At 49.9% G+C, this 22906-nt stretch overlaps 1 protein-coding gene across 7 annotated transcripts in view; it reads right to left on the bottom strand.

Annotated features, from left to right (window-relative positions):
* The window catches only part of SPATA13 (spermatogenesis associated 13), a 95473-nt gene that overhangs the window by 4768 nt on the left and 67799 nt on the right, over positions 1 to 22906 (bottom strand). For 5 of the 7 annotated variants that reach the window (XM_069467756.1, XM_069467755.1, XM_069467754.1 and 2 more), the window contains 8 exons: positions 14268 to 14404; positions 12936 to 13115; positions 12387 to 12572; positions 10404 to 10583; positions 8304 to 8536; positions 5161 to 5290; positions 3030 to 3402; positions 563 to 637 (listed from right to left, as the gene is read on the bottom strand). In XM_069467756.1, coding sequence (XP_069323857.1) covers positions 563 to 637; positions 3030 to 3402; positions 5161 to 5290; positions 8304 to 8536; positions 10404 to 10583; positions 12387 to 12572; positions 12936 to 13115; positions 14268 to 14404 — 1494 coding nt within the window. Of the gene's footprint in view, positions 1 to 562; positions 638 to 3029; positions 3403 to 5160; positions 5291 to 8303; positions 8537 to 10403; positions 10584 to 12386; positions 12573 to 12935; positions 13116 to 14267; positions 14405 to 22785; positions 22841 to 22906 lie in introns of those variants that run through there. The other 2 variants (XM_069467757.1, XM_069467758.1) reach the window with 2 other exon arrangements.

Genomic DNA, 22906 nt, shown 5'->3' on the forward strand with positions numbered 1-22906 from the left:
TTTTTGAGTATCTGCCCAGTAATTCTAATGTGCACAGAGGGTAATGAATTACTGCTTTAAATAAGCTCCTGTGTCTTCTTTTTCTGTCATCATTGCCTGATGTACTGAACTTTCTTAAATCTTTTTTTTACCTAAACTAGAATGTAGCCGGCCTATAGCTGACAAGCAGGTTGGGTTGGTGATTTCCTCCTCTCATGCCCCCAAAATGCAAATGTCCTTGTCTGCCTTAGACTGGTGCCATGTGGCCTGGTGGGTCTAACACCATCGTCCCTCAGGGGTGGGGAGCAGAGAGGCCATGCGTGGGCCAGGAGGTCTGCAACCCTCTGGTACCGCCTCTAAAGACCTTTCCTGTGCTCACGTTCCAACGGGAGCAAACACTGACATACATGTAAAACCAGACACAGGCTATCTTTCAACTGTCCCCTATTTCAGATCTGTCCTTTTGAGTTTTAAATTGCACTTCTCTCCTTTGCTCAGAGCTGGCCATAGGCTAACAACTTCCCCTCACTTTTATTAGAATACTCATACACGTTAAGGAGACAAAGCCTTCTCCAAACCTTACCTTTTGACTTTCCTTGTCCTGCCTTTTGAGCATTTAACATGGCGAGTTTCTTCTGATTTTCTGAAATTTCCATTCCTGGGTTTAGAAAGAAATTACATGTTCAGAGCCAGTGAACACACGTTGGAGTACAACTTGCACCACAACCCATGTCGGCACGGAGGTCTTCACCGTAACCTGAGCCAAAGAACCTCGATCCTCCCAGAACCAGGGCAGGCTGAAGGTTGGACAGGGCGGTTGCAAGATCATCGCTGGGGTGGCCACAGACCTATCCTCCAGACTCAGACACAGGCTGGAGTGAAATGGGTGCTGTTAATAATGACGCACACAGACTGTGTAAAGTCAGACCCTCCTGGGCAAATGTTCAGACGGGGTCATCCCAGTGATAAGGCTAAGGTTGAGGTCCTGGGAGGAGAGGACAAAGCAGAGGGTGCCAGGCCTGCCTGCCCGCGTGCTGCGGGTGCTTTGGGAGTTAGTGGCTCTACCCTGACAAAGGCACTACCTGAGTAACGGGATCGGGATTTTGCACCCCAGCTGTGCACAGCCTGCACCCTGAACGCCCTTCTGCATAAAGCTCTGCAGAGCAGCGACGCTGTGTGCAGTGGGAGAACTGCATGAAGCCACCAGAGCTGGAAAACCGGAGATGGGACCAACCTTGGCCTCGCCGTCGTGACATGGGGACAGACAAGGCAGAGCCAAGACAGGCGGAGGTGGATGCTGGATCCTGCCTTCTGCCGTGGGCAGCCCTCCTCCTGCAGGTAGGCACTCGCTCTACCTAGGTGGAGCCAGTCCAGGCCCTGCCATCTGTCCCTGACTGGTCCTGATGTCTGGTTTGGGCTCCATGGCTGCCCTTGGCGTCTCCGGCCTCGGAGGCCCCCAGGCCCGGCCTGGTTTACGGCACTCTTTCCAGTACCCACCCACACTCGATGTATCGGGCACCGAGACTGGCATGACACTCCAGGCAAGGGCTTGTGTCCTACTTTACCCCACACTCGCCCAGACAGTCGCGTCTTCTGAGCACTGCACAGCAGGGCCCTCCCTTCTCTTCCATGGAGGGCAGAGTGGAAAGGGTTTAGGATGCCCCTGTAAACAGGCAGTGCTGTTTCAGGGCAAATCCAAACATTCCGACTTACAGATGACTTCAGGGGCTGCACTAGACCACGCTACCTAATGTGGAAAGTTAGGAGGCTGTGATTCTGCATTTTAATCTGTAACTACCTGCAGAATTCTGGGCATGACAGAGTGATTAGCCTTATTTCAATGGGCCCCGGAATCACACCAATAATACACAGCAGTTGCTGGGCCTCAGATGTCCTTAGTTCACAGGACACCCTGACACTCGGTAGCAGGCGCTGCCTGTGAGGTGGGGGGCTCCGTATCGTAGAGTGGTCCGGGTACAGGCTTACGTCCGCCTGTTGAGAGTGTTTCTGAGGAGATTCCTGCTACTGATGGCAGTTGGCCTGAACCACTTGTAAATCCCTTTGGACTCTAGCAGAGGACCCCACAAAACCTGCTGTAGGTGAGACCACAATCATAGCCAAGCCTAGAGCTGGGGCTGGGGAGGACCGATAGGCACCTCCCGGTCTTCAGCCTGGCTTTGCTCACGGCCGTGGGTAAGGGTTGAGGGTCGGGGCACGTCTGTGCCTCCACCCTGGCCCACGTGACCTGAGGTCTGGGCTCACTCGGGCAGACTCCATTCAACAGTCTGTGCTGGAAACTCTAGGGAGCTCGGGAGGCCCCGGGACTGGGGCTTGGAGGCTGTGGTGCAGCCATCCTGAACGCCAGGTGCAGCAGCTTCTGTCCCCTGGGGCCACGCAGCACCTCCAGGCCAGCAGACACTGGGCAGACAGACCAAAGAGCAAAGCGTAATCCTGAGCATGAAGGAGCCTTAACTGCAAGCTACGACGCGGGGTCCCTAGTTTTTTAAGTGCGAGAGACGGGGAAACAGCAGGCGGAGCCCTTGGGTGTGAATCGACTGTGGCAGCAAGCTCAATTTAAGTGCTTTGCAAAGGCACAGCTGGGGGAAGCCTCTAGAATCACCTGCTACTTCCGAGGGCCTGAGCGAGAGTGACCACAGTGTGGTTCAGTCTCGGGACAACTGAGCTAGTTTTAAATGCTACTTGGCCATGTCTCAAGAGTGGGCCAGTTCTGTAAGCCTCGATTTTCTTACCTGTAAAGTAGGCATAATAATAGTAACCACTTCACAGGGAGTCGATGAGACAATCTCTGTGAATGCGCTGCAGTGTCTGACACAAGGTCAGTGTGGAATAAATGGTGCTGCAGTAACTACACTGCCACGGCCTGTCTCGGTTAAGCCAGGTTACAAGTATTCAGGATTTGCAAATCTTTTATCCCTTGCCCAAGGCGGGATTGGTCTCTCATGGAGAGGGCTGGGACAGAGCAGGCACATGGGGGCAGAGAATGAGGCCAGAAAGCAGAGGCCGGGGGGCCGGGGGCCGAGGTTGCTCACCCATCTCCCGGTCCTCCTGCACCCGCCTCCTTTCGTCCGCACAGGCCTGCAGCCACCTGGCCTTGTCTTCTTGTTTTTTGGCACAAAACAGGTGAACCTCGTCCGAGCTCTTACTGACGAGTTTGAAGGCGTTTTTCACGCTGAGGTTCCAGTCCTTGTCCCGCCCATCCTCCAAGTCCACGAGCTCCATCTCGTCCATGTCCATCCGACCCTTGTAGTAGAGCATGTCCCTGCGCAGCAGGTCCTTCTTGCAGGACACCAGCTGGTGGTCAAACAGGAAAAACGTCCGCTGCTGGCTCTTGCCTTGCTTAGTGATTTTGGTCAGTTCCCCAGAATGAATCAATTCTGAGCTTCGGTCTAAGATATCTAGCCCCTGGAAGGATAAAAAATACACCTTAGGATCTTCCAATTCTGATTTCCTCAGGTGTCAGGAACATGGGAGAGGCCCTGACACAGCTTTCTCAGACTTTCTGGTTACCTGAGGCTGCCCACCACCTGCCCCATTCACAGGTGGGCAGGGCCTCCAAGGCCATTGAAACCTGGGTTTATTGGTCTCCTTGGGCATGAAATTTCTTTCTTTTCTTTTTTTTGTACTCAATGAGAAAATGTTACAGTACCCCTATGTTATCTTTAGTGTCTTCCTTACCTGAAGCACGCTGAATTAATGCCATTCAGCTACGATCTGAAATGGCAGCGGACCCAGACTGACCCCGAGAACAAGTGAGCAATGAGGAGGCCTAGTGTATGGGAACACAGTACTAAAGACTTGTTTTGTGCCAGGTATAGAGCAGCTCCCTGGAATAACAGCTAGTTTAGGGTCTTGAAAACGAAAGGCCGGTTGACAAATTGTCAACAAGAAATAGTAAACTTCTGACGAACTACCCCCTAAATGTCAGAATCCAAGATCAAAAGGAAAAACACAAATCCAGTGTGACTTTAAGGTATTTGGTATGACGCTGGCTTTGTTTTATAAGAGTTTATTCTCCTTTAATCCCAGTCACTCACAATGTTTTCTGGAGGCAAAAGAGCTTGACTCCAAAATAGTTCTTCTGTTTACTTGCTCAGAGCAATGCATGCCCTAGATTCCTCCCTCACGAAGTAAGAGACTTGGACATGTGTTCTCTGAGGTCCCGTCCAAGCTCCAGACGTCTATAAGGCCCTTGTAATATTAGTATTTCCCACCAACTTTCACTGCTATCACCGACTTCAGTTAAAAACCTCACTTCTCACTCCAGATTTTCTGATTCCTCTGGGAGAATGAGTTCTGCTCAATTAATGGATGCAGGATAATCCGACTTGGTCTAAAAACAATTGGAATGGCATCAGCTTGTTGTTCTTAGTAACAGGGGTAGAGCCAAGGGGTCGCCAGCATGGACTTTGAAACCAGGCCCACCTGGGTTTGAATCCAGCTCCACCACTTTTTAGCTGTGTGGCCTCGGGCAAGCTACTTAACCTTTCTGTGCTTCAGTTTTCCCATCTGTTAAATGGAGGTAGTAACAGTGGCTACTTCATAGGATTGTTGAGAGGATTAAATGCGTTGGTATATATAAATGGTAAACACAATACAGGTGCTAGCTATTGTCATTGTTTTTATAAATAAATATGTGTGTGTATATATTAATACATACACAGAGAGAAAGTATTTGTTGGACCATTATTATGGGCTGTGTCAAGCTTTGTATTTGTACTGTCTTCTATAATGCTCACAGTAGCCCATAAGGTGAGTAATATTTTCCTTCTCAATTTATAGGCTGAAACACTTATATGTTGCCCAGATTGAACAGGTTTCAAATGCAGGCGGTGACCCCAGAGTCCCCCATGCTACTACCACTGTGCCTTGTGGCTGCATTCGAAGTGTCCTCCAGCTGTCCCGTGGCTCTTACTCTCTATTGGACAGACGGGCTAAGTGAAAAATCAATTGCAGACACGCTTCTGATTTTAGTCCTTCATAGAGGGGGGGCTATAAAGTAGTCGTGTGTTAAATTCAGCAATATTCCTCAAAACACACTATTAATAGCATACATACCATTAAAGCCAAGTATGAATCACAGGATTTCAAAGTACGTTAACCCCAATCGAAGGTGCGGGAGGGAGCGAGCACTTGCACCAGGTGGGGGCGTTTCCCACTTACCTCCCAGCCCACGATGGACACCTGCCAGCGCGCTATCTTGTCTATGCTCTCCAGCTTGCGCTTGCGCTCATTGATCAAGCAAGCCACGTTCTTCATGGCCTCGTATGCTGCCTTTATATTGTTGTAATCACTGCAAAACGGGAAGTTAATGTTAATCTTATAACACGGACCTTGCAGACGAGGACTGACAACATGATGCACTCAATCCCTTCTTCCTATCCCAACAGTCTAGGCAACGTGGCATTTAAATAACAGCCTTTGTTTCCCTTTTCTTATTCCCCCATGAATAGACTACAGTCTGCATAGGTTGAGGGAGCTGACCCAAAGCAATTCAGAATTCTTTGGAATAAGAATGTTTTCATTCATTTCCCAGAAATCACAATGAATGAAAGTAAATGCCACAAGAAATAAGTTTTAGTCACAGTGATAATGGATTATTTTCATTAACACAGAGAGAATTAGTGTATCACTGCTTTGATTCTGACAAAACCAGTTTTGCTATATGAAGTACTTTAAAAATCACTAACCATTTTCAAGGGTAATTATTTGCTCCCAGTCTCATCTTTCATGCTGTTTGGGAGAGGACAGGGGAGTTATGGAAATGCTAACACAGCATTTGCCTCCCCAACACATCTGCATTCCTGGTGCCTTGAGCACACTCAGTCACATCACACTAAAACGGTCTCTCCAGCAGGCACCCGCCCCCAAGCCTGCTAAAAATGTGGGGACTGGGAAACTGAAACACGCAGGCTAGAGCAGAGCATGCCCGGGATTCTGGAAGTTTTACGTTCAGGTCGTGCTCAGTGTTAATAATTTGGGGATGTTTAAACCAACCCTCCAGCTAATGAGCTGCACTTTCTATTTCCCTGTGGTGATTTACAGGACAGACAGAGCCAGTGCACCTCGGCTGGAATGCATTAGAAGCCTGCATGGCAGGGGGAAAAGAGCCTTGAAAGCAGATTCTATTGTCTATTTACCAAACACAATTCAACTCAGCTCCAGGAAGTCCCTGGGCATTGCTCCACCAAGCAGGCCCTGCTGTCTCAGACAGGCCTGCTCACACTCAGAGGCAGAGCAGAAAGCAGGAACAAAAATGCCACAGGGGGCTGCCGAAAGAATGGGCAAAAACCCCCAAAGAGGCCTCCAGCAATGAAGAAAGGGTGCAAAATAAGGTTTTCTGGACAATTCCAGAAAAGAGGCAGAATGTAACGGTTTATAGATTTTTTTTGCTTTGTTTTACTTAAGGAAGTATTTTTTTTTTTTTCTTTTTTGTCATTTCCTTTCAACTAATTTACAAATGCTTATAGTGAAAAATGCCCTTAAAAGAGAAAAACCAACTGTTGCAGAGTGACATGTGGACTTCTGGCCACAGTGTCTCCACCTTGGAACACACTAAGCTGCCCGTCCAAGTCTTCCAAGATTTTGCTTTTAATTCTCTTATTTATTTTTTCTGGCTCCTTACCATGATGCTTTTTCATTCTTTCTTTAAAATTTCTTCAAAAATTTATAAAAATATTTACAACTAAAAAAAAAATTTCTTCGAATTTGTGGCTCTCTTGACTTCCCTAATTTTTTCCACTAAACTTTTCTGTCAGAAAGAGAAAGAACTAGATACAGCTCTCTTATATCTATTTTGATGAACTCTTTTCTCTTATTCTGTTCGTCCTAATTCTTTAAACCAATACCCATATCTGGTGGCCATTGTTCAAAGACCTCTTATAGCTTTATCTTCTAATCTAATTGTAATAAGGTTCCCTTTTTAAGCCCTATCCCTCTACAGGAGTTTAGAGGCTCGGAGGACAAAAGAATGATCCATTCTCCATTCCCTACAGGAAGACATTTAGTTGTTAAAACCCAAAACTATGGGTTTGCCACAGAAATTTCCTCTAGGTACAATCCTTTCCCTCTCCCTCTTCTCCCCAGGACCCTGCAAGAGGAGCCTCTCAGGGGCTGCAGGTGCAGGGAAACCCTTGTGCCTGTGACATGGACCCTGTTTGGCTCGATTCTCCCTGGAACAACAAGCTCTAGCCTGGAACCTTGCACCACTGCGCGTCCGGCTCAGAGTCCAGCACACAGGAAGTTGCCCTATAACTGTCCTGTCCCAGCTGGCCAGGTGAGAACTTGATCAGTTAACCAAGCCCTGCCACCTCAAGGCACCAAACAGCTGGGTCACGCTGTGGTGCCATTTTCCCATGTCACAGAAAATGGGCGTGCCCACTCCAATACTGAACGGGGGGACATATCTTAGGTGTAATCACAGCAGGGCTTCTGTGCACATGGGAAAATGTCGGTTTGCCATTGAGGTAAGCAAGGGATAACTTTTTGGCTCCCCCAGAAGAGACCCTTTGGCTAGGGAACAAGGGCCTGAGAAGAATATAGAAATAATCAAGGCAGACTCAATAAAGAGAGTGTGTTTTGTTGTTGTTGTTCAGGAGAAGCTGCGATTCAAAGCACAGAAGTGTTGTGGGTAGCTAGAAGGGCTTGGCTAGGCACAGAGCTGAACGGGACACAGAGCGTTCAGTTCGGGTAGTTGTGGAAAATGGCCTTGGGCTTCCCGCAAGGGCAGAGGGGAGCAGGGACCGCAGATAGCGCCGCGGCAGCCAGGCAGGGCTCAGAGCCTCAGCATCTTGGCATGGGCGTCTGCTAAGCTGACCCTATACAAGCTACTCCAGCCTCTACCCACCTACGGATCAAACTTTTGTGCATCCTCACCCCTTCTAGAAAGTAAATAACTTTTCAGCCATAAATAACACTGCTCTGAGAGTTGCTGCGAATCACCCTGAGCAGTACAGGACGGGAGAGGAGGAATGTCTTTCTGAAGCTGTATTTGCATGGCCCCTTTCTTCTAAAAAGGTCTGTTTCTTAACTATTGCGTGGCTACAAAGCAGTATTTATACAACACACGTAAGTTCACGTGCTCATGACATGGCTTAAGAATTAGCCTTCTGTTTTCACATCTCTAGGAATGGCTGTTCTGGAGGCTCTTCAATGATCTCATTTCAATAGCTAACGCATTCTAAATGATCCAAAGACTTCTCCCGTAGAGCTGACTGAAAGGGGTAAGGCTGACACCGGAGCCCGCCTGTCACTGCTGTCCCGGGAGGCGCTACCTGCAGGCTGAAGGCCCCTGTCGCTGCCCTCACCTGTGCTCCTGCGTGGTGTACTTGAGAAGCTCGGCCAGCTGCAGCGGGTACTTGCAGATCTTCTGCACCGGCGTGAGCAGGAACCCGTCGATGGCGATGTCGATCATCTGCTGCAGCAGGCGGCAGGCTTCGAAGAAGTGCCGGTACTTGCCCTGCTTCATGAGCTGGGCGAGCTCCAGGCAGGCGCCTGGGTGGTTGTTGCAGTACTCAGAGTAGATGGCGAAGCCCTCTTGCTGCGGAGGGGAAGGCACAGCTGCATCAGCTTCTGGGGTGGCTCCACTGTGACAGGGACAGGCAACACCCTGGTCCCCTCTAAGGGACACTCCTGGGAAGGAGGGGGAAGGAGGGCGGATCCCCAAGCTGCTCTGCCCTGGTCTCCTAGGTAGGAAGGGGCATTCCCACGGCTCTCCGAGGGTTGGGGGGAGGCTGCTCTGGGACTCTGCACACTGTCCCATTCCAGCCCCCAGCTGTGATCTGACCTCTAGCAGCAGAGAAAGGGGGGTGCTGCTCTAACGCCCGACTCCCTCCTGCCTCGTCGTGTGGTTGTCTTAACAGACTCCTCGACCAGGAGGTGCCACTGGACACCTTCTCCTTCTCCTCACCATGCGCCTCCTCCTCAATGCTCTGGGTCTGGCTGCCATACATGTCACCCTGTCACCCTCTCACCTCAGACGGAAAGGCCTCTGCTGACCCCCGTCTCCCCACCTCCTAGTTCTGAGGCCGCTGCCACCCTCCACGGCACCACCTCCCCTGCTTCTGGGCCCCGGAGCGGCATTGTCCCCGTCCTCCCTCCCTGTCCTCCCTGTCTTGGGCTCCCTGCCCTTCCTCTACTTTCAGGCACAGTCCCCACGGCACAGCTCTCGCAGTGTCCACCTGCTCCAGGGCGGCCGTCCTTCCTGCCCGTGCCCTGCTCCAGGGCTGGGGCTTCCGTGTGCTCAGACTCAACACACCTAAAACCAAACTCTGGTTTCCCTAGGAAACAGAATTTCCTAATCCACGTGTTAATTCTTTGAGACTCAAAACCCTACATGTAGTTTTGTTTGCTGCTTTTTCTCTGTTGCTTACAATCAGTCTTGTCGGGGTTTCCTTAAAAACACCCATTTCAACAATCTCTCTTTTTCTACCTCCCCATGCCAGGCCACCTCACCCCACCCCAGCCCCACCCCCTGTGGCAGCAACAACCTCTCCTGGAGGGTCTCTCATGGAGGGACTCACCATCCTGCCCCCAGCCTGACCTGGCCTGCTCCACAGCTTCCTTCTCTCTTACTGTTCCTCTGCAGGAACCTGCCACGCTGGCCACAAAGGCAGGCCTGTTACAAGGTCCCAAATACGCCCAGGCGACCTACCGGGCCCATCTTCTCACCTGCGCCACCAAAACATTATCCTCAACTACTAAAATCCATCCACCCAGAGGACCAGCTCTAGGACGCTACCGGGCCCGCACCCAGGAAGTGAAGGAGGTGGTGTTGCTGTCATTGTTATTATTACTTTTATTGTTCTCTATTTGTGCCGGAAATAAAATCTTCCTCTGAAATCTCTTAGTATTAAACAGTAATAGTCAATCATCAGTTAAAAAATGGTAAACTCATGTCATCATCATGGGAATGCTCAGCCGTCACTAGAGCACACGCCTAGGTCTGAATTCACATCTGCTACTTACCAGGGTGTGACCTTGAGCCTTAGTTTCCTCATCTATAAAACGGGGAAAATAACCATACCTACCCTACAAGAGTCAATATAAGAAAACTCCCCAAAAAGTGCTTGAAATATAAGAGACTCTAGATATTATTAGAAATTACTCCAAATGCAACCTCCTCATTCCAGACTACATAAAAGGATTCTGAAAAGACAGACTTGGGATGTCTGGGTACAGATTGACCACATAAACCAATCAACTTAATTTCACAAGGGGCATCTCCATTGATAGAAAATTAATCTAGCAAACAAACAAAAAAAATAAAACAAAAAAGACTTGTTTCAAAATTACTTTTTTATGGCATGGGTATGTTAAAATTTTTTTTTTTTCATTTTAAATTAAAAAAAGGAAACAAGATTACTACTTAACCAGATGTTATCAGGAGAGAAGTAACAGTGACGTACATGTTGAAGAAAGCAGGATCCTATTTCACTTAAGTGAGGTTCCTCTTTATTGTACTGTTTCTCAAGGTCTTTCAGGAACTTTCTTTGGAATTTGTAAATATCTTCAATGTTTCCAAAAATAGTGGCTAGTTGTGCAACAGTGAACATTCCCGTGTGCTTGCGGCATTGTCGAATATAGCCCTGCAAAATACAAAAGCAAGCTTTTTTGTTTGGAAACTCAATGAAATTATTAATATTTATTTGAATAATATAGTTTTGGGGGCCTAAAGCCATGATCTTGGAGTGGATTAGAATTAGTGAAAATTATTTTAACCTCTGTGGGTCCCGATGAGATATTTCTGTGACTATCATTTGCCATAGATATTTAAAAAACAAAAGGAAAGCAAAAAGGTTCACATGATTGGATTTATTAATATAATCCAAGAAATCATATGATGTTTCCAGAAACAAATTTTAAATATCAGAGCTCAAAAATTGGTATTGTCACACTTTTCCCAAACTCTTAAGATAATCATTCTCCCATCCCTAATTCCATTTCACAGCTGAGCAGACTTGTCAAATGCAGTGTCATCACTTGCTGAATAGCTACTGCAGCTCTGCTCACTGTCGGCCATGGCAGAAAGCCAAGGACGTCTTACCCAAGGGTTCTACCACCACCCACTTTCTATGGACAGCGTAAGTCTATAGATCTGTATCAGAAGCCTGCACTAATGAAGAGCACTAATTAATTCTCTAGGTACAATACCACATTTATATGCTATGGCTTGGGTAGGAGGCAGTGGGATGGGAAGAAAAGGCCATCCATATACATAATAGTGACCTCCCAAAGAGCATGATGTCATTAAATAGACTAAACTGACCACAAGGTAAAACACATACCAGACTATTTGATATGAATTTCAACAGAAAAACTACATACTGTATGTAATAGTTCAGAGTACAGGCTCTGGGGCAGACAGCTTGGGTTTAAATCTCGACTCCACCAGTTCATTTCTCTATGCCTCAGTTTCCTCATCTGTAATAGAACTGCTTATAGGACCTGCCTAGTGAGAATGCTGTATTAACTGAGTTAATCCAGGTAAAGGCATGGAATACAGTCAATGCTCAACAATTATTAGCAATTACCCTAATTTTCTTAAAATGCCACTTTAAGGACACTTCTTCCACCATACATTTACATGGAATAAGACAGTTGGCACGAACAAGCTAAAAACACTGGCATGTCTATGTGGCTGGCTAATCCGATTACAGGACGGGCAGTTCTCTGACTTCAGCTTGTCTTCAGTGCTGAACAGTCACAGTTGGATCAACAGTGCCGGCATCAGCACCCACAGCCAGGGGAGCTGGAATGATCGGGCTGGGCAAACAACAGTTTAGTGCGGCACTCATACAAAATCCGTAAAAAACAAAAAATGCCATAGGAGGAAAAAACCCTTTCAGATACACATCTACTAATGGTCAGTTCTCTGAAATCAGGGCAAGACTATACAACTTACTGCCAAGTAGAATATCATGACATTACAGAACCCTGGGTATCACCAGATAAAAGCAATTCCCACCCGTCTGTGTCCAACTGACTCAGAATCTCGCCTGTGAGTCAGTGGCCGGCCGCAGTGGGGCTGTAGACAGTGACAAACCTTGATTCTTTGGAAAGTCAAGTGAGGGTGTGGCCTCCTATGAAAATCACTCACTTTCAATAACCTCAGGAGTTAAGTCCTGAAAGACAGTTGCAAAGTGCCCGTAGGAGAGGACTGCCGCACCACCAGGTAGGACAGCCACAGCCACCTACGCCTAGCAGTGCGGACGCAGGTGCCTGACGAGTCTGTGCAGGGGGAACGGCCAGGATGGAGGCGAGAGCAACGAGGAGTGTGGAAAAGTGCGCACCTGCCAGGGTCCGACCCAGACGGAGGCGCAGGAAGGAAACCCACCAGCACATCACGGAGCCCTGCGCTACCGCAGGAGGCCCGGGGCCTGGCGCCTTACCTCGCAGATGTCCTTGAGGTGTTTGATGTACACCCGCTCGGTGTTCATGATCTCCTGGATGACGTTCGTCCTCATCTGGTGCTTGTTCTCAGAGTGTCTGTGGTGGCTGTGGCCGGCATCCTCGCCCGGCTCCTCGCCGTGGGTGCTGCTGGAGTTCTCCGACAGCTCTTCCTGGTTCACGCGCAGCTGCGGTCCACACACAGACGACAGGTAAATAGGGGCGGGGGGAGGCTGCGCCAGAACCAAGGCAGGAGACCTCCCGGGGTGCCACTTCTCTGTGACTAGTTACAAGGCAGCCTGGCCCCAGCCTGTGTCTCTAGGGGCTTAGCAGAGCCTCGGCCGTGCCCGTGGGCCCGAGGACCACAGCAGCCACGCCAAACACCTTGTTTGCCTTTGTTACAATTTTTACTACGACCCAGCCTAATTTCTTAGTCGGATCACACACAAATACGAGGAAGCGAATCTGTATAAAGAACGGGATCTGGCCTGAAACGGTTCTGCTGCTCCCCCACAGGTGCTTTCGAACAGCACAAAGAGCCACACACTTACTCTGACAAAGCTCGCGGGGAACCAGGCTTCCTTGTCCTCATTCCGGCCCCACCACCAGTCCTTGTTGGAGGCTTCTAGAACCTGGATGACATCACCGGCCTTGAAGCCCAGCTCCTGGTCGTCCATGGTCACATGGTCCCACAGGGCTTCTGCGCAGACCACGCTGCCGTCGCCAATCAGCTGAAACGGAGACGGGGGTGTGCTTAGCGCAGACAGTATGTGGGCAGGGCAGCAAGTGAGCCACCGTGTGAAGGTGGCACTGACATCTTCGAGGTCTCACTGGGACACACCGGTGGGCCGTTTGGTTACACAAAATGAACTGAGGAAACATGCTGGGAAAACAAAATCAGGCGAGCATCTCTTACCTGCTCTTAAAGGAAACCCCAAATCCACTTTTCAAAAATGTATACATAGCTCAGTGAGCTGTGGTTCAGTTATCTAATGAACTTGACTGTCTGGAATATTCACTCCAAAAATGGTTTCTGAGCAGCCCAACTAGGTGTTATAGAGCCAAGCCTTCTAAAGTCATGCAGATGTTACTGGAAGCCCCTCACATCGTCACCCAGTGTGTATTAGCCACATATTATTCACAATTCAAGTAGGGTTTCTATCTAACTTTATAGTGTACTGCAATTAAAGAGATCGCAGCATGATCTTGGGACGTGTGGCAGCTGGCACAGCTCGATCCATTCATCGGCTGCAGGAGCAGGTGTTTCTGCACACGTCCTTGGCTCCCACGAACATGCCGTATCACATCCTACAGTGACAGGTGGTGACCTCAGTGGATACGCCAACTTACAGAGAAGTTACGCGCCACACACTCTGCTCAAGAATGCCAAAAGCTGGAGGTGTTTTCTAGAAAGATTTCTATAACAAGGGCTGAAGCTATTGTGTGGTAGAAAGAACACCAGATTTGGAGTGAGAAATATGTGGCTAATACCAGCTCTGCCGTTTGCTAGCAAGTAATTTAACCTCTTCATTTATTAAAGCATTTATTAAAATGTGGATAGCAAGTGTAACGTTTACCTCTCAGAACAGTTGTGAGAATTACATGGGATAATGAAAGGGAGGGCGTTTCATAAACTGGAAAGCACTACCCAAAGGCTGAGGACTGCAGCTCTTACTACCGAAAGGGATGAGCCTCAGTTATCCCGAAAGCTTAACCACTTAAATTTTCCTGGACAATGCCAGAAAACCACAGTGTTGTTCTAGTCAGAGTTCTAAGTTTTAGAACATATTATTAAAAATCATCAGCGAGCACAGTCTGAAGTGACTGTGGACCCTGAAGATCAGGTACCCAATATCCGCCACGGTCTTGTGCAGTCCCAGTACCTCGTTGATGGCCAGCTGCTCCCCGCCCGGCTGCAGGTACCGCGGGTTGGCCTGGCAGAGGTCTTCATAGCTGAAGTCCTCCTCGCTGCCGTTGTCATCAACTAAGGCAGAGGACTCAGTACCTCCATCTGCAGAAACTAAATAAACAAAACAAAACAGTCACGGTTTAAAAGACACAGCTAAACAAAAATTTTTCACATAACAAAATAAACGACCTTTGATAACATATTCCCCAAAGAAAGTAAGCATTTTTATCTTACTCAGAATGAGAAATTGTTAGAAAATTTGTGCAGATATATTAATCCAAAGGTAGCAGTCCATGCTGAGCTGGAGTTAAGTGTTTCGTCAGTGAGCAGTGGAATGTATTGCCTGTACCATGTTATCGTGGGAGTTAAGACACCGAGTAAATTACTTCTGATTTAATTGGAAATCTGTGCTCCAAAGTGGATATAAAAAATACGAATACAGATAACAATGTTTCCAAGCAATGTGTTGCTAAGCCTGAGGGGTAAAGATAGTGAAAACTACAATTAAGTATTCTGCTTCCGTTTTTTACCTGCAGGGCGAGAGTATTAGTAAAATGAAAAAGTCCTCACGTATCCTAAGTGAAAACATGCAGTCGTCGTTACTATTTGTCCATATATGAAAGAGTTGGAACTCTCAGTATCAGAATTCGGCACCAGGTGCCACGAGGGCTGGACCAAGGAAGGGCCGCCACGGCGTGGAGGCAGGGCTGCTGGGCAGAGCCTGGAGCCACAGTGGCCGGCTGGGGAGAAATCAGGAACTGAAAGCCATGCTTGGAGCAACACAGGGACCCAGTCAACGATGTTTCACAAAATCCCAAGTTCCCGGGAGAATGAACAGAAAAGGGAAGCCAGAGGGAGGGGCCTGCGTGGCAGGAAGGATGGCGATGGCCCAGGATGGCGCGCCACTGCCCTGCTTTCTGCAAATCCACTTTTCTAGAGACTTCACCCTTGGAGGCTGGGTCCACTGTCTAAACTCAAGAACTCTTTCTGGGGGGAGATACTTTACATTCTTATCAACCTGACGTGCATTTTCCACGCCAGCCCCAGGCTGCCTCCCCGCGCCTGCCCTCCTGCCTCCCCTCCGCCCCCTCGTAGCTCAGCCACGCTGCTGTGGACAGCATTAGATTTTGTAAACAGAGCCTGGAATTCTTGCACTAGAGAAACGAAAGCTGTTGAAAAATATTCGCAACAATGGGGGTTATCCACGCAGTGAGATAAGCCACACGGTGCTATTTCATGCACTGGGTTCTTAGCTCTTCCCGTGACCGTGAGGAGTTCGAGGCAACGAACCAGAGAGCGGCCCAGAGCAGGCGAGGCAGGCGAGGGAGGGCGGAAAGGTGTGGACACGTAGCCGCTGGCCCCTTCCCGGCCTGGCACCAGCCCCTCCTCTCAGACTGCGCGGTGGCCGCCTCCCGCCCGGCTGGCCCTGTCCAGGTGCCCGAGCTCTGGACGCAGCACCTCTCAGCCGCACCCACCGAGCCAGGTGTGCCCATGGGCCCGTACTTTCCACTGCCGCCCTGCTGCCTGCAGTGTCCTCTCCACAGCGAAACCCCACAACACAGCTGCCGTCACCTCCCCTCCGGAACCCTCCTGTGAGCCCAGGGGGAGCCAGGTGCGCCCTTGGCCCTCCGTCCACGCTTACTTCTAGGACGGCACCTGCCACGCTGAGTCACGGTCGTGGGTCTGCACTTCTGTGTCCCAGCTGTGTGAGCGCCCAGGCTGTGCACCGGGCGTTGGGACAGCCAGGGAACCTCAGATGGGCTGATGGTGATGAAGGCGAGCGAGAGCGCTTGGCGTGGACAGAGTCGGGTTTCTGGGCTCTGACCGCACGGTGCCCGGTGCCCTCTCCCCACATCAACACCCCCCTTCCTGTGCCCATTCCCCAGCCTCATCCAGGAAAGGGCAGGGCCTGTGTCTAAGAGGTTAAAGTGAGAGTGAGCTGCCCCAGAGACGGGGGCTGCCAGGAGGAACAGGTTCCTGGACCTGAGCACAAAGCCAAGAAGTGGACGAAAGCTCTCCACAGCCTTGGCGCCGCCTCCTGGGCCCCTGGCTTTCTTACTGGCTTCCCAAGGGAGAGGGGGCAGCCCTGCCAGGGGCAGGGAAGGACCTGGCCCGCAGGAGAGGGGATTGCACTGTGGGGCTGCAGGCAGGTGGGCTGTGGGCAGCCCAAGCCCACTGCACGTGTGTGCTTGTGTGTCTGGGTCTTGCCGGGGGGTGTGGTGGGAGGCCTTGTGCTGTCTGAGGAGTGTACTCAGGCCTGTACAACACATGGTGATTGTTTCTTTTTAAGTGTAACTTCCGCTTCCTATGCTGTGGTCAGAGCCCCTGCAGGCGGAGAACATGAGGCTACCTCGTCTAGTGCACTTCTCTGGTGTGTGTGTGTATGGGGGATGAGGGGAGGAAGTCTTGAGGAAGAAAACAATTTTTTCATGCATGAGTGTCTCAGACTACAAAGCAAACAGCGCTGAGGCAGAAAGCCTTCCCCAACCCCGGAGCTGCACCCAGACCACGAGACCCAGTGACTACACTGCTAAACGGCTGAAACAGTCCAACGCTCCCGGGTGAGGGGAGTACATGCAACCCTTGGTCTGTCAGGGGCCCCGCGCAGCAGGAACCTTCAGGTGCAGCAAGCACCGATCTGGCACTGCCCGGCACCAACGGCATTTTCCCTTATCCTGTTTAAGCCATGGTTGAGCCAAGAAAAAGTGAAGCTCTCAGTGAAATAAAGGCGTCTGGGCCCTGCCCAGAGCAAAGCCCTGAAAATGACACCTTCTCCTCAAAGCGCCACTGAACAATGCTTTCCCAGGGAGAATTCTTTACCATCTTATCCGGCTGTTACTGTGAAAATCAGTAAAGAAAAAGAAAGGCAGTAATAATCATGCACAAATCCACAGTTTACAGAAGTCTAACGAAAAGGGGGATCTACTACAAAGTGTGAAATCTTTATAGAAGGTGCCTGAATAAAACCCTTTGGAGAGAGGCATGGACTTGGAACACGGATGGTCTCTGAGCTGCTGTCACAGACACTTAGAAAACGGTTCTGGGCGAGATGGATCACAAGAAAGATTTGAGCAGCGACCGCTGCACCACCATGGACGAGTACTCACTGAGTACTGCGCAAGCAGGTGGCTCTGAGCACTTGCTACCCCCACTCCCTTGTACTTAAATTGCCTGACGTGTGCCAAACACTTCTGGTAAGTGTTTTTCAATTAAACTACAAATTGATCATGGGGAAACAGCAATGGCCAGTTCAGATGAGAAACCTTCCGTGTGCCCACTGAGTGTGGAAGCCCAAACCCCCGGGCCGGGCAGGCCTTTGCACCATGGCCGGACCCACCGGCCTGCACTGCTGCCGCCGCACTAACGTCCATCAGCTGCAAAATCCTCAACTACACGTTACCGTTAATAATGATGACTTCTTCTCTAGCGGAATTTTCCATGGTGCAGCGCTCTAAAAATTCTCAAAATGTACTTCAGCAATATCAGGGGAAATGAATATATTATAATAATAAAAATGTAAATTTTATTCTGTTTTCTTTTTTCTTTCTTCCTTCCTATGTGATAAAAAGCCACATAACATTAAATTTTGCCATCTTAACCATTTTTAAGTATAAAGCTCAGTAGTGTTAAGGATGTTCACGCTGTTGCACAACAGATAGAACTCCTTCATCTTGCAAAACTGAAACCCTACAGCTACTAAACACTTATTTCCCCCCTTCCCTCCCCCAATTCCCCAACCACCTTTCTATTTTCTGTTTCTATGGTTTTGACTACTTTAGCTACTTTACACGAATGGAATCATACAGCACTTGTCCTTTCGTGACTGGCTTACTTCACTTTGCATAATGTCTCTGAGGTCCACCCATATGCACTAGGTGTCAGAATTTCCTTCTTTTTAACAGCTGTATAATATTCCATTGTGTACATACACCACATTCTGTTTATCTGTTCATTCGTGAATGAACATTGGGGTTGCTTCCACCTCCTGGCTATTGTGAATAATGCTGTTATTATCTTTTCAAGACCCTGCTTTCAATTCTTTTGGATATATACCCAGAAGTGAGGTTGCTGGTTGATAGCTCTATTTTTTATTTTTTTTGGGAGGGGGGTCCTCCATATTGTTTTCCATAACAGTTGCATCACTTCACATTCCCACAACAGTGCACAAGCGTTCCATCCTCACCAACTGTACCGTTGCTTTTGTTGAAAATATAGGTGTGGAAAAGCCATTTTGGGAAATAATCTTGTAAACATGGAGCAAAGACGGCTGCAAATTGAAATCAGTTTTAAAACCCCGACTCCCAGATGGCCAACGTGAGAGCAGCGGGCGTGAGCTTTCTCTCCACAGCTCTTCTTAAAGCTCCAGTCGAGCGGAGGAAGCACATCCTTCAGCGTCAGCAGCGCTGCACACTCCGGCCGGCGCGTCCCTCTGGCTGGGGAGAGTCGGAGAGCACACATCTCCCCGCAGAGTACTATCCATTCCGGATACGCAGTCAAATGAACTGATGACGCTCTTGGTCAATCACCACTCCTGTAATCGCTGTCCTGGTCTGGCGGGCAAGGTGGCAGGGCCTGTCCTTCCCGCAGCGGCACCCAGCACCCATCCTCACGGGCCTTTCCCCCACACGACCGTCGTCTGCTCTCCCCATTTCTGTCTTCTTCCTGGATGAACCGACCAGTTCTCCGCCGGCTGGGGAGAACTGCCCAGTCCTGGCCAGAACAGCTTTGGGGACAACCTCAGAGAGCAGCGTGGCAGCCACAGAGGATCTGCCACACTGGTCGGTAGGACGGGTACAAATATACTCAGAGAAGACATACAAAAAAAAAAAAGCCAGTAATAAACAGCTTCTATACTCTTCAGGATAGTAACATTCTTCTGTCTGAACTTAGATTTTACATCTGGGATAGGACCACACCTGACAAGTGATTCTAAAGGTGAATTTTTACGACAGGAAATATCACACACCATCAACAGTGGAGAACTGTTTCATCGCACCTTCCTCCCAGCCCCTCTCCTGGAGGGCGGTTTTTCGTGGGAAAAATAACAGGTCTTTTTCCCTGGGGCTTACTTTTGCACACTTCGGGGCTTTTGATCAGAGTGACTGGCTCTCAGAAGCCCTGGGCCAGGAGTGCCAAGACCTCAGCTGCAGTCCTTGCAACCCTCTCGGCAGCCACGCCTCTCTGCGCCTTCACTTTCTCACCTCTCTCATGTGGAACGGAGAAAACGCCCTGCCTTCCCGGTGAGGCTGTGGGGACAGGGTGGAGGTGGAAGTGTTTTGTTAAACAAAAGGGAGATGCGAACCAACAGCCAGGCGGACACGAAGGCCATGCAGATGGTTGCTGTTTCCATCACAGGCACTGACTGCTCAGGGCTGCTCCGTCCCCAGCTGCGGCCCTCCCTGCCGGGACTTCCCCTCACTTGACTTCAGGGAAATTCCCGCACTTAGAGTAATCTGCTAAAAACATGTGTTTCAGAGCCGCTCCTGCCGGCCACGCAGACTTCCTCAGGGTGAGATAAGCCACTCCGGCTTCTCATCTTAAGAAACGGAAGTGGCAGGAACAGGCCGGCAGCTTGCGTTCACGGCTGGGGGCAGCTTTCACAGGCTGCCGCTCTATGGGCTCAACTGTGGGGCACATTCCCGGTCCCCCAGGGTGACTCTCAAGCCGGGGAGATGCACACAGAGAGGACAAGCCAGGTCACAAAACATGCTACACTACTTCCAGGACACCTGGTCCACCCCTCTGCAGTGGTTCCCAAACACCCAGGGCCCACGGCATCCAGTTACATGGAGAATGTTTAGAAAAATAAAGATCCTGCCCTAACCTGGGCCACTGAACCAGGTGGGTGGGTGGGATATTTGCTGAGAATCTATTTTCAAACGCTCCCCAAGTAATTCTGACACCTGGCTAACCACCGCACCCTCAGGTGAAGCTTCCTTAAACCGGCCTCATGCGGGGATTGTTCCCGGATGTGGGCCTTTTGGTGCCTGGTCACACAGTGAGCCACAAGTTGCAAGGCAATAGATTCTGATTGCATCGGCTGAAAACCCCTGAGCTAGCGATTTCATACCATTGAATGCTCCCTGTTCCAACGAAAAGGACAAAATCCTTGTATCCATGCTGACCTCTCCACCTGGAGCAACTTTCCCACCCAGGAGCTTGAGGGTGTAGTGAGCTGTGCACACAAGTCACTGCACTGAAGCCCCAGGTGACAGAGCAAGACCCTGTCTCAAAAGAAAAAAAAGAAAGAAAAAGAAAAAAAAAAGAAGTCGCCTGACTGTGCTCATCTGTAAGATGGGTATTCAGGACCCTGTAAGGGTGGGAAGGTCAGGCCAGGCACCCTGCGCAGCCAACCCCCACAGGGCTCCCTCCCCTCCCCTCTGTGCCCACCTCTGGGGGAACAATGGGGTTCCATCCCCCCCAGCCAAGCCAGAGGGTCTGCTCCCTCCTGCTCTCAGAGCTCAGCCTCCGTTCCACCTCCAGTTCAGACCTGGGATTCAGACGAGCCCTCAGGTTTTACCTTTGGCTTGTCTTGTGGCATCTGTCTCCTCTTCGCAGCCAGGTGCTGCTCCCCCTGTCCATCCTGGCTGACACCTGGTGCCCTCTCCTCCACTCGGCCGTTCCCTGACAGTTCTCTCGCTGGCTGGCTGGACAACCCTGATCCACAGCCACCCAAGGAGCTCTGCGCTCAGCGTCTGACGTGACTCCTCTCTTTTGAGCCGCACGAGCATCCTGGGTTATTGCTGTCTGTTTATCAGGGAGGAAACTGTGGCTCAGGGTTAAGTAACTGCTCCCAGGTCGTGGGGCTGGGTTCAAACACAGGTGTGCCTGGCTGCAGAGCCATCCTGCTACGAGCCTGCCTGGGGCCCGGCCCACTCAGCTCACAGCAACAGGACAGGACAGGACTGCAGCCCACGGTCCACCCTCCCCAGGCCTGCTCCCTGCCAGGTGTCCTCCTGGGAGCTGCCAGGCTGTCCCTGAGGGCCCCATCCCTCCCCTGTCCCTGCCCTCTCAGAGCTCGCAAATGCAAGAGAGCCCACCACTGGCAAGCTTTATTCTGTATTTTAAATACTGTCTCTGGAACACACTGAGTCGGGTACCTCTCAGAAGAAAATGAAAGACTGGGACAGAACTGGCCTTCCCAGGCAGCGCTGGCAGTGGGCACAGGTGTCTTCCTCTTTACAGCCAGGCTGGAGCTCAGGAGCAGGGCTCACCGAGTTCCCCAAAGGACAGAGCCTGGGAGGGGAGATGCTGGCTGCTGTGTGTCTTTGGCGGCGTGGAGCGAGCATCCCCTCAGGGCTGGGATGGGCCTCCCCGGGGCCTCTGTGCATGTGGGGGAGAGTGGAGGAATGCTGGGGGCCACCCACGCCCCTGCACCCCACGCACTGGCTGCAGCCAGCCCTGCTCACAGCCACAGCCACCTGGCCCGCAGGGAGGGGCACCCACATGCCCGCTCCCTCGACCCCGCCTGGTGCCCGTCCTGCCCCTCGTGTGGGCTGTGTTCTCAATATAGAAATCATGGGGCGACTTTTTTTTTTTCTTTTTCTAAATTTTGACGAGCAGAAGGGAGTACGCGCCGCCTTTTGATACTCCGCCAGACACAGAAGCCATAACCACATCCCTATTTTCTCTCAGCCCGCACTGAGACCAATCAAAACAAGCAGGCAGCACCAACTACAAACTGCGCCGCTCACAGGCCCAGGCTGCCTCGAGCTGCCAGCTACAGTTCCCATTCATTGCGGCCCCAGCTCCTGGCATCTATTTAAGGCAAAAACAGAGACAAGATCTGTTTCTAAAGCATCCCATTGTATCCATGTAGAACAGCCAGAGAAAATTCTGTCTGCAAAGTATTTTTTTCTCTTACTTCCTTTTAAAAATATGTGCATTAGAGTTTATAACTTCCTAATGTGCGAATATGACATTTCTTTCACATTTAAGCAGGAAGTAGGCCAGGTGACAATACTCATAAAAACATTAAGAAGTAAGGGCGAGATACGGCACAACATAGTAAGCAGCGAATACTGGGCAGTATCACTTTTGAAAGCAAGAAATAGCATTTTTGAAAAATCCATTCATAACCTTAAAACCTCACGCATCCTAAATTAGCAAAGAGCATTTTTAAATGCTCCAACAGGAACCTTTTGAATAAAGGAATTTCATATAATACAAGCAAAAACCAGTAACAATAACAGCAGCAAAAACCAGGCCCAACACTCATGAAAGATGGTCCATGCTTGACTCTTACTATTTTCCATTTCATACAAACTTTTGTACCACAAACAAAAACAATTTCTTTGACTGACTATGTCCACAACTAAAACTACCCTCAGGACCTTTTCCTAGGAAGAGGGAGCTGCCCGTGCACGCTCACACCTGACAAGCAGCAGGACAGAGAGAGAGAGAGAGAGAGAGAGAGAGATATGCAACTCTGAAAGGAAAGAGTCGAATCAGCAATGTTGCCGGAGAGAATAATCTGTTCTCTGTACACATACCCATGTGAAGGCTTTCCAGACTCCAAAATCTTGCTATTTCCCCTCTAGCTACCATCCTTTTGTTTGGAAAACAGCCACCTTCAGAGCAGGACTGGGGTGTGACTGAGGAGCTGGTCCTCAA

The sequence above is a fragment of the Eulemur rufifrons genome, chromosome 4 (assembly GCF_041146395.1).
Source record: "Eulemur rufifrons isolate Redbay chromosome 4, OSU_ERuf_1, whole genome shotgun sequence".
NCBI lineage: Eukaryota > Metazoa > Chordata > Mammalia > Primates > Lemuridae > Eulemur > Eulemur rufifrons.